General features: G+C 37.9%; 1 protein-coding gene across 5 annotated transcripts; it reads right to left on the reverse strand.

Moving 5' to 3' along the window:
- Positions 1-324: 324 nt before the first annotated feature.
- Positions 325-12,864, reverse strand: LOC148869621 (gamma carbonic anhydrase 1, mitochondrial-like). Of its 5 annotated transcripts, none has more exons than XM_088967831.1 (6): positions 12,489-12,812; positions 6,198-6,341; positions 5,359-5,484; positions 5,089-5,240; positions 1,542-1,822; positions 325-760 (listed from the first exon to the last, which is right to left on the reverse strand). In XM_088967831.1, exons 1-5 carry the CDS (start codon positions 12,601-12,603, stop codon positions 1,544-1,546), a joined length of 816 nt encoding a protein of 271 aa, XP_088823957.1. In that variant the 5' UTR covers positions 12,604-12,812; the 3' UTR covers positions 325-760; positions 1,542-1,543. The 5 variants fall into 5 exon arrangements, with proteins under 5 accessions (XP_088823957.1, XP_088823956.1, XP_088823955.1 ...); XM_088967830.1 differs by having other exon boundaries at positions 1,523-1,822; positions 12,489-12,804; XM_088967829.1 differs by lacking the exon at positions 325-760 and adding an exon at positions 1,170-1,417 and having other exon boundaries at positions 12,489-12,864.
- Positions 12,865-13,369: the final 505 nt, after the last annotated feature.

A 13,369-nucleotide genomic window follows, 5' to 3' on the forward strand; every position in this document is an offset into this window, starting at 1 on the left:
AATCAAGAATATAGTAATATACAAAACGAGCCACCGGTGACCCAAACTAATGGGTCCAGGTTGGTCCAGTTTCGGATTGGACTGGGTTCAGCTTGGCCCAGTTTCTTCACTTCATTTTGCTGAAATATTCTTATTTCTTTGAATAAAAATTAGTGGATTCGGGTTCACTAAACATTATCATTTCTACAAGGACAAAGCTACTAAATTGCACCACACTACACAACTTTTGCTTTGGGTCGGGTTAGCAGTTAGCCAAAGCCTTAACCCTTACCCAACCTGATGTTAAGTTGTGATCATATTCTTAACCCTAGCCTGAACCGTAACTTCAACCTGACCAAATCCAACCCAATTCTTTTATGGTAAATTTAGCATATGTTTGGCATCATTGCCGTTGCTCCAGAAAACGGCACCACATCAATGCCATGTCAAAAAAAAAATGGTGCTCCAAGAAACAGACATTTGTTTAGAACTGTTTTTCTATAAAAAACAGTGTTCCAAGCCACACCTTAAAAATTGGGAATGCATGGCTTGGAGCAAAGCCGAATTTAGCATTTCCTAGAGCTGCAGTTTATTGCTGCCAACAGGGATGTGAGATGGCAGTGATGTGGCACTGAATAATGAGTATCGGTGCTGAAAACGTCTCCTGGAGCATTAATACCAAGCAGAAAAAATTGCTGTTGCTTCAGAAAATGTCCTACCTTACAGTAACCATTGACAGAAAACGATGCTTCCAACCCACATATCAGCTACTGTGCTGTATCTGCAACATCAATGCCAAGCATATACTTATTAAACTTCTCCTGTGCTTTCTTTTTTTTTTTTTTTGGTAATAACTTCCCCTGTGTTTTCTGTAAATGCATTAACCTCCCCTCTATTTTTTTTTACCTTCCAAAATACGTCCCATGACATTTCAAGAAAAAATATACAAGTACACCCCTTCCATTAATCTGACGTTATGAGCCAAACAAAAATGATAGTGTCATGCATTCAAACATTTGAAAATTCCTAATTTTCCCATGAATGAAAATATTGAAATGTTTATTAACTGAAATACCAAAAAGAACTGTTTTACATATCCTCCTTTTGATTGAGAGCAATAGTTACTACTAGTTGATTAACAGGGTGAGTTGCATGCTTGCATTTAGGATCAACAACAGGACATAATGGAATGAACAAGAAGGTAAAGTTTCATGGAGAATTTAATTATTTCCATCATAATCCAAACCATCCCAAAATAAAGAACAGATCAATGAAAGCTCTAATCTGAAAAAGAGGTACAAAAAAATTGATAACTTGATCTTAGTTAAAGCGAAAATAACATCGAAGTACTTGTTGCAATGTAGCATTACGTTCTCTGGAATCAGGAAACAGGATTCCATGAAACTAGTGAGTGTATAGCCCCAAATTGATCCTTAACCTGGATGGGTCCCAAAAAATTATTGGAGAAGAGCGAGCCTAATCTACATAAATCAGCACATTACAACAAATATCCTTGATGCTAAAATCTCAAAAGGAAGATTACCTATCTTAGGTCAACCTACTTTTATGAAGCCTTTGTTGATTCTTTAGGAAGGATACTGTCAGGAAGGATAAGCTGTGGAGGGACTTCACGGACAACACCAAGCATTGAATCATACTCCTCATCTCGGCGAGCAAATTTCTTACGAAGCACTTTTTCCAACTCAATCTCGTCAAAGGTCTTTGCATTCTCAGCTGCATGGACCTGGGCTAAATTGGAATAATTGATAGCTGACTGAGAAATAAATGCTATCTCTTCTTCCGTAAGCTTCCTCAGAAACCTTGCTGGATTACCTCCCCATATCTGTGAGTTACAAATAAGACATACGTAAGGGTTTATGTACAAGAAAACAAACATCCAATTACTCTTTTTTCATCCAGTACAAGGAAAACATCCAACAATTTGTTAATGAAATCCAAACAGGGTTTTTTTTTTTATCGATAACAGAAATCTTTATTAATGAATAATACTTGTGAAAATTAATTACAGAAAAAGGGGAGGTAAAGTATCTTAACTCCCCAACATCAAAATGGCAACAAAATACTAAAAATGTGCCCAAAACAAAGAATCCTTAGCCACCCCTTGCTTAGCTAACCCATCAGCCATTGAGTTAGCACTTCTCTTCACCCAGCTGTATTGCACCTCCAAGTCCTTACACAGCCAAAGAGTCCCCCTCAATCACTAAGCATCTAATGCTTAATTCTCTTGTTCTTTGGATTCCTTCAAGAACTGCTAGAATTTCGGCTCTAAGAGAGTCACCCTCTCCAATTGGCCCAGAGAACATGGCAGTAATATACCCCTCCTCATTCCTGAAAACACCCCCTATCCCAGAGGGCCCTGGATTCCTTAAACTACATCCATCAAAATTCAGTTTTATGAATCCGGCGGGAGGGGAGGTCCAAGTGGGACTACAGTTCCTTTTATACATAACAGCAGTAGCAACCTCTTTCCACTTTCTCATCATGTCTGCCATAGAGAATTCAGAGAATATCTCCATTGATTTCAGCCAATGAGCAACCCTTGAAAGTATCAAATCTGTTAGGTTTTCTATGGTTCTTTCCTTATCTGAAAAAATTCGTGAATTTCTTTCTTCCCATATTGACCAGCACACTGCAGCCCTAATGCTTCTCCACATAATCTTCCCCCTTCTCTTAGGCCAACTAAAGAAAGAAGGAGAGAATAAGCATTGCACACTCCCGGGGGGATTCCAAGTATACCAAAGAGGAAACTGGACAAGTAACCATAATATGATAACCCATTTCCCCATCAGCTTTGCAAAGAATAAACCTATTAGAAAGTAAACAGCAGTTGGGCCTCTTTCTTTGAAGCAAGTCATTTGTGTTAACTCTTTCCAGGACAATTTTCCAACAAAAACTACCAACCCGAGGAGGAATGGGTTTGCTCCAAATCTCTTTAACCGGGAATGACAGCCCAAGCGGTGTAGTAGGTTGGACTAATGTCTCAAAAAACAAAAGACAAGGGAAAGAGCAGGATGAAGAAGGGGTCCAGATTCTGGTGTCTCCCTTACTAGGGTTCAAGAAAACATTTTCAATGATGGTTAGCAAAGATGACATACACCCCAAATCTGTATCCCTTATTGCCCTCTCAACCCCAGATTCCACCCAAACCCAGAAGAAGAATCAGAAGGAACCAAGGAGGAAATAGGTTCATTTTTCAAATCTGACAAAGCAAATAATGATGGAAATTGATCTTTCAGGGGTAGGTCCCCAACCCAAATTTGCTCCCAAAATTTTATTCGATTACTGGAGTTCAGATCGTACCTGATCCAAGGGGAGAAAACTGGAAGCAGATCATGAATGGCTTTCCATGGGGATGCGGCAATAGTCCTTGCCAAAATTCCAGGATCATCTCAGTCTTCTCATCCAGCCCATGTATGCTAGCCACAATCAAACAGGGTTCATTTTTGCGAAAGACAAACAAGTTTGCTCAGTGTGAAAGATAGGAAGTGCCACCCTTTTAGGATCAAGTTGTACAAACTAGATGGATTTCCTTCAAGAAGAGCTCTTGTGATTGGAAGATTTCAAGTCTTGTTTTGTTTTATATTCTAGTACTAGTACACAAAAAAAAAATAATGATAAGCAGTCTACTATTTATAGTGGGAAGAAGTTCAGTTTCACCTTTCAATACATCCAAAAATGATGTCTAATATTATACCTACCAGTGCGCCTCATGTGTACTCTGCCCCTAACTATGCAGTGGCAGTATATAGAAGAAGTTTTCCTTGGGGGAGCAATTATCCCCTCATCCTGTGACTGCTAATTGCCTGTGGGAAGTACAGCTTCACCTTAGAATATCTTTTCTGATCCATAACAACCTGATTTCTATCGATTTAAGATTACAAAACGAGTGCAGTTATACAACTATGCCTAGATCCATAACAACCTGATTTCTATTGATTTAAGATTACAAAACGAGTGCAGTTATACAACTATGCCTAGCACCTCTCTTCTGTAGGCTAGCTATCCACCCTCCAATACTTGATATTCTGATTTACAACCTGTCTCTTCGCAAGATCCTCAATACAACTAGTCATTATTAATAGAGTTGCAACTTGGGCAGGCTCAGGTAGAGAATTTGCTAAAATTTGAATGGGCTTGACCTAAGGACCTGGGCCCAATGCTGTGTAAATTCTTCAAGTTGGGTACCAATTACCAAACTTGCAACCCTACCTATCAACCCCTTGTCTAGCCAATGCATAGGCTAGGCTATTGGCTGATTTTATAATCCAGTTGAATATCAGTTTTATCTCCCTAGTCAAGTGTTTCACCTCTCTGATGATGTGTCTTTACTTCAAGGAGACCTCCTTCTTGTTTTAATCAATCCCACCGCCACCTCCGAGTCTCCCAGACCCTGTAAAGCTGCTATCAGAGCCCTTGTTGATTCACCATGTCCCATGAGCCTGCAATAAGTAGCTTGGACATAGCCAAGACAATCTCTAAATACACTGCCAATTCCTGAGTTCCCAGAATTTCCCAAGTTGCACTCATCAAAATTTAATTTGATAAAACCATTTTTCAAGTGTAGACCATTATGATCTCACAAGGTTCCAAGACAAAGAGGAGTTTGCAGCAATATTCTAGCCTCTAATTATGCCTCAGTAGAGAAAGATGCAAAAGCCACCATAGTCCCAGTTTTCCACTTTCAATCTTCACCCATTCCTCTTAATCAAACTTTGACAGATAGTTGATTTGGAAATTGGAATCCATAAATATTCTTCTTAATAAACCTCCAAAACTGTTCATTTGAAATTCAACATATGAGAACAATTTCAAACAACAAAACTTCAAGCTACAAAATCAGTTTCAAGCATCGACCAGAAGAGTTGAAAAATAACTGCCAGCCTTTCCAAGGCAGTTTTTAAATACATTACAAGAATAATTCAAATATTTGGTAGCACAAATTTGTTCTAACGTATAGAAGTTCAATATAGAAATTTAGTTTCATAGAACTAAAGAAAATCTGCAAAGGCATAAAATAATCATATTGTCAATCAGCAGAAGTAGAAGCATCAGGATGTCCTTGACAAGAAAAAGTGTTCATGAACAAACCTCTCCACATGGGATCCTGGTATTCTGCCTCACAAGGGATCCAGCAGCGACCATAGCATGTTTTTCAACTACCACACCATCAAGCAGAATTGCTCCCATACCAACAAATGCCTCATCCTCAACAGTACAGCCATGAAGGACAGCACTGTGACCTGCCAGGTACAGATTTTATATCATAATATTCATAATGCAAAAAATTGTGATAAAATTGATAGAAGAAAATATTTACATGCTGACATATCATTTAAAAATTGATAGAATGCCACCTACCTACAGTAACATTGTCTCCAATAATAGTTGGTAAGACTTTCCCACTTAGATTAGATTTTGCAACATGCACAAGGGAGTTGTCTTGTATATTAGTTCCTGACCCGACACTGATGCTGTTCACATCTCCTATGCAAGGAAATAATTTTATGACAAAGATTAGCAACAAAATGAATATACAGATTTATGTATGTAAACATGAACATATATGTATACTTATGTATTTGTGTGTGTGTGTGTGTGTAACTTGAATTGCATAATGATTTCTCTATCCTTCTTACCATAAAGCCTTTGATCATCCTATTTCTAACTGCTATTTATTAATACCGAGCAGGATTAAGACAAGGAGACTCACTTATAAACCTTTCTATTCATCCTTATCAGAGATGGTCACTAAATCATCTCACCTATTACTCTATATTGTTCAACTTTTGATCTATAACCTAGCTCTTCTGTGGCCTGTGGGGTGCTAATTCTGCTAGGATTACTGAAATAGCGTAAAAAATTTATGTCAGGTTTGATCATTGAGTTATGAGAAAATACTTAGTAATGAATACAAGGTAATATAACATTAGGTAAAAATGCATCTCTAATAAAATACAAAAGTTTTATTTACATGTTCATCCTCTATGTCAGACAAGCTTTAGTGATGTAAAGCCTTCTAACATGTATTATATGATTTTCTGATCAGTTACATGTACTATAAGGTTCCAAAGTTGGGAGCTTGCAATGCTTCACTTATTATAATCCACCATTAGAGAAAATGTTAAAAAAACAAAAAAAAAGGAATTAAAAGAGAGTAATGTACATGGAACGAAATGTTTGTTTACTATGTAACTTACCTCTCAAAACACAGCCATACCAAATTGAGGACCCTCGCCCCACCTGAACATCCCCAATGATGGATGCACTTGGAGCCACAAATGTGTCTTTATCAACAACAGGAGCTTTATCAAAAATGTTCATAAGCGTTCGATGTCTAGACACTATAATAACATGAAGATTGGTAATTGTTAGGTATACTCAAACGGAATTCCATAACAAACATGTAACCTAAATTAGGCAACTATTGTACTATTGAAGAACATATGCATGACATTATCGTTTACATCTAATAATTTAACAGTGGATATGGCTTTAACCAGAACGGATTGGTGAAACAGGATTCATGTAGCCAACCCATATAGTTGGGATAAGGCATGGGCGATGATGATGATGATGATTGTTTACATGTAGAACAGAACTGAATGTATATGGTATTAAATAATGATAGTCAACCACAGACAGAAAATATATCTATGCTGTAAGCCTGTAACATATAAAAGTAGCATATCTGTGTGTATTTTAATGTATATATTTTAAATAAGAAACAATTCAAGACATAGGACACATTTTAATGGGGAAAAAATAAGTATCTTTTAGAGAAATGAAAATATGGATTGGATCTCAAGGTGCAATCAAACTAGAGAAAATTGCAAAGTGACTTCAGCCAATATAAACAGGTAATGCCATTTCAGTTGTTCAGGTGATGACTTTGCCCATTCACAGGAATCTTGAAGAGAACCACCAAAAAAGAAGTCACCAGAGTGAGGCAGAAAAGGTCAAAAAGAAAAATACATGCCAACATCACATAGGAAATATGGGAGGAAAGGAATCAAAAAGTACTAGAAAACATAGTTGTCAAGGCGACTAGGCGCTTTACAAGGAGTGCCTCGCCCAAACACCAAGAAAAAATGTATTAGGCGCATGCTGTGGGGACTGAAACACATATATAGTATACAATATTTTATTAAATAAAAATAAATATATAATATATAATATTTTATTGGTTGGTTTTAGTTTTTATAATAGGATATGTTGCATGTTATTATGTTTTTGTTATGAGGAAACTAAAAACAAAATAATCTCAAGGGTTTCATTAACTTTGACAAAAGAATCAAATGAGGAAGAAGAGAGAATAGCCCTCCATCGTTCCAACACAATCCTCTAAGTCAAGGTGGGTTAATCAGTTTACTCCTTCGTTTTGTTCTCTTTTTCCACTGGTTTAAAACAGTGGTTACGCCCTATTGTTCTCCTCTTCCTTGTTGGACTAAAACCATTCTTCTTTCCTGGTTTGAATCATATCATTGGACTAAAACAGGGGCTCCGTCCCCTTCTTTTGTTCTGAAATTTCATGTGTGTTTTCAGCTCCTTTTCCCTCATTATTGGTGTCTGAAATTCTTCAGTCTTCTTTTATTTTAGTATTTTTTTCACCAGCTATTCTGGGTCTAGAACAGGGGCTCCACCCCCTTCTTTTGTTCTTAGCTTCTTGCATTTTTCAGCCCTTTTTTGTTATCATCATTGGTGTGTGAAACAGGGGCAGAGCCCCTTATATTCTTCTTCGTATTGTTTTCTTTTATTTTAATAATTTTTCACCTTCTTTTTCTGGGTCTAGAACAGGGGCTCCGCCCCTTACTTTTCTTCTTCATTTTCTTCTTTTATTTTAGTAATTGTTCTCATTAAGCAACACTGCATGAAACACAAGCACAAAAGTAAGTGCAGAATACATAAAACTAAAAAAACTAGTACAGAAGGGGTAGAAATCCATCGGCTTCTTATTTTTAAATTCCATCGCCTAGGCGAGGGCTAGGCGCCCGCCTAGGCGCCTGGGTGCTCCATGGTCGCCTAGCCTTGCCTTGGCGCTTTGAAAACTATGCTAGAAAATAAACCCCCTCTTTTCAAGGCCTTGTGAGGTAGAGTCCTCTGCGTGACAGGATTTTGGACTCCAGCAAGTCACTTCATGTAACAGCAGATGCAGAAATTTCCTTGCATATCTCCAATCATCACTGCTCCCACCAACACATTCATGAAGAGGTTAATCCAAGAGCAGCCTTTTTCCCAAGATATCAGATTTCATTTTGATGGAATATGAGAATATCACATGGAACCCTCTGGGCCTCCAGAACTGATGAATATATCTCAAACAGGAAAGGGCAAGTGGTAGGTATGGGTTATAGTTGCTCCATGGGTGAAGTCAATGCCACTGAAGCATAAGTGACTGCTATCCTTGTAGGCCGAATAGGTACCACGTCTCTGAGTCTACCCTCCCTTATAGGGGAAGGAGATCCAAGATCCTTCAAATGCCATCTGATGGATAAAGGGTTTGGAAGGGGGCCTTGGTGGCTATAGTATAAAACCTCCCTACTCCAAAGTTAAATGGAAGGACCAGAAACAAAATATTTTCTGCAATATCAAACCACTTGCAGGGTTGACCAATACATTTCAGCTAAGTACAATATCTGCACTGGTAAACCCATTCCCCAATACCAAGAAGCTCTAACAACCCCATTTGTTAATCTTGGGATCTAGCTGAACTAGATGACCATATTGGATGCCAATAATCTCGCCTCTCTTATGTGATATCGTATTTCCAAAGGAGCTTATAATGTAGAGCCCACCCAGCATAATGAGAGCTAATGAATCTGCATTGACCTCTGTGCCTTCCATGCCTAGGGAGTAACTATCCTTAAACCATGAAATAAAGATAGAGTTTTTGTCCTTATTGTTGTTGCTTCTCCAAAGAAACCAGAATACGCTGCTATCACCTCTACAATATGGTTTCTTTTTTTTTTTTTGTTTTGATAGTACAGAAATATTAACCTAGGAAAAAAGTCAAAAGGAATCATGACGTTTGGAGTAATGCCCCCAAGCATCAAAATAGCAAATAAAAGATAACTTCATATCCGAGATACACGAACTGGATAATGAGACACCATGACCAAGGAATGTGAGGTGATATGCTGCAAAGTTCCCCTCCCGCATGATATGCCCATAAGAAATGCTGAGATTGTGTCTTGTACAAACTTCCTAGCATTCTTCAATGAGGTTAATGATGTTGCATGGGGGCTTCATCCAATCAGGAAGACAATTGATGATAATACTTGAGTCTCCTTCGGTGATGATTTTACACTGAGGAAATCCGGCAGCTGCAACATGGGCCTTGAGGACAGCCCATGCTTCGGCCAGTGTTATAAAAGCGCAAGGGCACAAAAAAGGTGCAAGGGCCAAATTTCGCCTGAGGCAAGAGGCACAAGGCGAGGTGTGGGCCTTTTTCAAGCAAGGCGCAAAAATACAAAAAAAAAAAGCTAAAAAATCAAAAAAAAGTTAGAAAATTCAATAAAAAATAAAAAAAAAATAGTATACATAATATTAATAAGAAATATAAATTTTAATTTTAAAATTAATGGTTTAAAAAACCTATTTTCTAAAATTAAAATACATAAACATAACATGTAAAGCATATTCCAATGAAAATTTAAAAATAAAATCAAGCATATAAAACATTTTCAAGCATGTAAAGCCCACAATCTCTTTTTTCCTCAATTGCATTACTTCAAGTAGCTAATGTGATGTAAAACATATTCGCTCACTCACCGAAGCTCCAAGAACCCCCTATTTGCTAATGTTGTTCATTCATTCATCTTAATAAAACATCTTCTTAAAAGGCAATTAAAATTATAAAATCATTATTTTTTGTAAGAGAATTAAGAATTTAGGACCCAAACATGGACTTGTTTGGGCTTGCCTTGAGGGGCGTGGTCGGGGGTCCAGGGACAAAGCCCCTGCCCAGCCGCTAGGTTCCAAAAAGTATAAAAACATACAATTTTCAAAAGGCACAGGCCTAGGCCAAGGTGCAAGGTGCATCAGGTGCACGCCTAGGCACACTAGGCATGCGCCTTTTGAAAGTGTTGCGCCTAGGACCTAGGTCATGTACCTACCCTAAAATGTGCCTCGCCTATGCGCCTCAAGCATGCTTTTAAATTACTAGCTTCAGCTTTGTTAGGCGTGCGAACTCCAACATCACGACAACTAATCCAAACTGTTTTCCCCAATTCATCTCTCATAATGACCCCAATCGCACACTTACCATCTTGGCTTTTAGATGCATCAACGTTAACTTTGAAACAATCTCAGTCCAGCGGTTTCTGTCGAACTAAGATGTCTTGATTCTCCTTCCATGGGGGAGTGGGGTTTTTTAATTCCAATTCAACATTCATTTTTATCCTCTCCAAGAGGAGATGATTGGGCGACTGGGCGTGTATTTATTTTGGAAGAGTTTAACATTTCTCTTCTTCCATATGTTCCATAAGGCCATGCATCTGATTTCAGGATTCCACAGATTATTTACCTTAGATTTAATTACTTTATCCCACCAATCCTTTATGGACTCACCCATACTAGGTTTTATATCATTGATATTTAATCCCTCCCAGATTTGTTTCACCTCCTCACAGTGTAACAACATATGATTAATATCCTCCTCTCCACAGTGTGGGCAGCATGAATCATCACCAAACCCCATCTTCTAAGTCTCGCTTTCGTGAGTACCTTGCCTTTTATTACTAGGTACATGAAAAACTGGATCTTTGGAGAACACCTAGGATCCTATACTTTCCTTAGGTTTAACTCCATAACTCCAACATTTGAGTTCTTCTCAATCATTTTGTATGCTGATTTAATTAAGAACTGGCCTTTACCATCCGGTTTCCATATCGTGGTATCACTTTTGTCAACTGACAGAATTGGAATAGACCTTATCCTGTCACATATTTCTGAAGAAACTTTTTGAAGACTTTTCTCTTTATCCCACGCTCTTGAGATTGTTATGAACTCACTAACCATTAGATTATCCTCTAGATGGCTGCTGTCTGTAATTGTTTTTAAGGAGGATTCTCCTACCCATATGTCATTCCAGAAAAGAATATTCCTACCATTCCCTACTAATCAACCTACCCCTTTCTCCAGAATCTCTCTATGTTCAAGGATCCCCCTCCACGCCCAAGAGATTTTTTGGCTTTAACATCCCAAAGGTTCAGGTTTCCAAGATATTTATTCTTAACCACCTGGACCAGAGGTTATTTGGTTGGGTCAATATTTTCCATCCCAGCTTCACTAAACATACTCCATTAACCCACTTAAGGTTTTTCAGGCCCCAACCACCTTCATTTTTAGGTTTACAGATTGTATCCCATTTAACCAGATTTATTGATTTTTTATCTTTTTTCCTCCATAAAAAATACCATCATTTTTTTTCCCACTTCCTCTACTGTTGATCTTGGGAATTTGAATATTCTCATAATGTATTGAGGCATCATGTTTATAGATGCCTTAATTAGAGTGACTCTTCTTGCTAAAGAAAGAGTGCTTCTCTTCCATCCAGCAAGTTTATTATCAACATTTTCCTCTATCTTTTTAAAAGTTTTCTTTGTCACTCTACCCTCAATAATTGGGGCCCCCAAATATCTCTCCTCTTATAGCCAATGTCCCATATTTCCCTAGAGAATAACCATCAAAAGTATGCTTCACCTGATCATGAGGTGGGGGAGCTGATTCCCTTTGTGACATACGACATGTGCCTTGGGTGGACAAAAGATGCTACTGCATACCACCTTCTTATTGATAAAACCTCTTTTACTGCTACCATTCAGGGAATCCACAATCGTGCAAGAAAAAATACTCAAAACGGCATCCTTAGAAGCAAGTATGCATCCAAATGAAGTAAATGGTTCTCATTTGAAATTAAGAAGTGTTTAACGATACATTTAACCTAGCCTATCTATACATAATATTATGAATTAAGTTGTATTTTATACTTTCTGATAAAGAAATTAAGAAAAAAGTTCCAATCAAAAAGAAAAAAGTAAACACTTTTTAACTAGAGGAATCAATAGGCAGGACTCAGCCGCATGTACCACACTCTTCAGACACCAAATGATCAAATATTTCTTTTCCTTTCATAAAATATAACCAATCTAAGCTAGATATTTAACTGAATGTTTTTAAATCATAGGCCTAAATCAAACTCCTAAACAACAGGAATATACACTGATCAGAATTGGATAACGTGAAATGCAAACCTAATTTCCTTCCATAACATCAGAGAACATTCCAGAACCCCAACCCCTATTTGATTATGATAGAAAAAACGATTCAACAAACGAAATAGTTGGAAACTTAAAGAATTACCATTACAAAATGTTAGATTTTTGCAATCGGAAATCTGTGGAGTGGAAAGGATGAGTGCATAAATACGGATTTATAGGATTAGTAAGTTAGCAAAATGAGATCTATGGCTCGCCAGAAGATGGTCTTACGTTGTTCCTGGAAGTAATAGTTGCCTTGCAGGCGGCAGCCGAGACGATCAAGGGCTTGACCAGTCTCTCGAATCCAGAATCCAACAGTGTAGATCGCCTTTCCTAATGTACCCATCCTCTTCTAGTCAGAAGATTTCCTCGCTTCTCGTTTCCTGATTGTGGGAAATGAGACGAGATGGGTTTCTTTCAGCTGTGAGAGTAAAGCATACAGGGGAGAACGGGGAGAAAAGGGAGAGTGGTAAGTGATAACTGGTGAGCAACAGGAAAGAATTAGAGAGAGGGCAGAAGTAGGGGTCCAACATGCGCGGGTCCAACCTCAGCTTTACACGGGATAGGCTTGAATTTTCCTCCTGGCCCTTAGTAGCCTAAACCCAGCCCAAGCCCAGTCCAATTATAAACATACACACATGATACGTATATAGATATATATTTACATATAAATATATATATATAAATATATATATTTGCATACATAACATATATATATATATACATGTATAATTTTAGTATGGTTTTATTAATCAATCTAATTCTATCCTGGGCCCAAGCCCAATTCAAGTGCATCAAAATACAATGTGGGTTGGGTTTTGGTTAGAAAGATCAAGCTTGACCTCAGGCTTAGTCCAGTCTCATGCCTTAAGCCCAAATCTTAGGGTTGGGTCTAAGTTGACCATAAACCCCGCCTAATTCACCCGACTTAGACCCCTAGAGAGAAGCACCCAAGGCCAAAGTAGTGGCAAAAAATGAAGTGCCTCTTTTCTAGTTATATTACCAAAATGATCCCTTCTTCTTTGTAATTTTACAAAAGACCCTATTTCTTGGAGTTGTTAAGTAGTAACTAGGAGTGTAAGCGAGTCGAGCCAACTCACAAGCTACTTAAG

Source organism: Nelumbo lutea, chromosome 2 (assembly GCF_056320005.1).
Source record: "Nelumbo lutea isolate HS-2025 chromosome 2, American lotus-T2T, whole genome shotgun sequence".
Taxonomy (NCBI): domain Eukaryota; kingdom Viridiplantae; phylum Streptophyta; class Magnoliopsida; order Proteales; family Nelumbonaceae; genus Nelumbo; species Nelumbo lutea.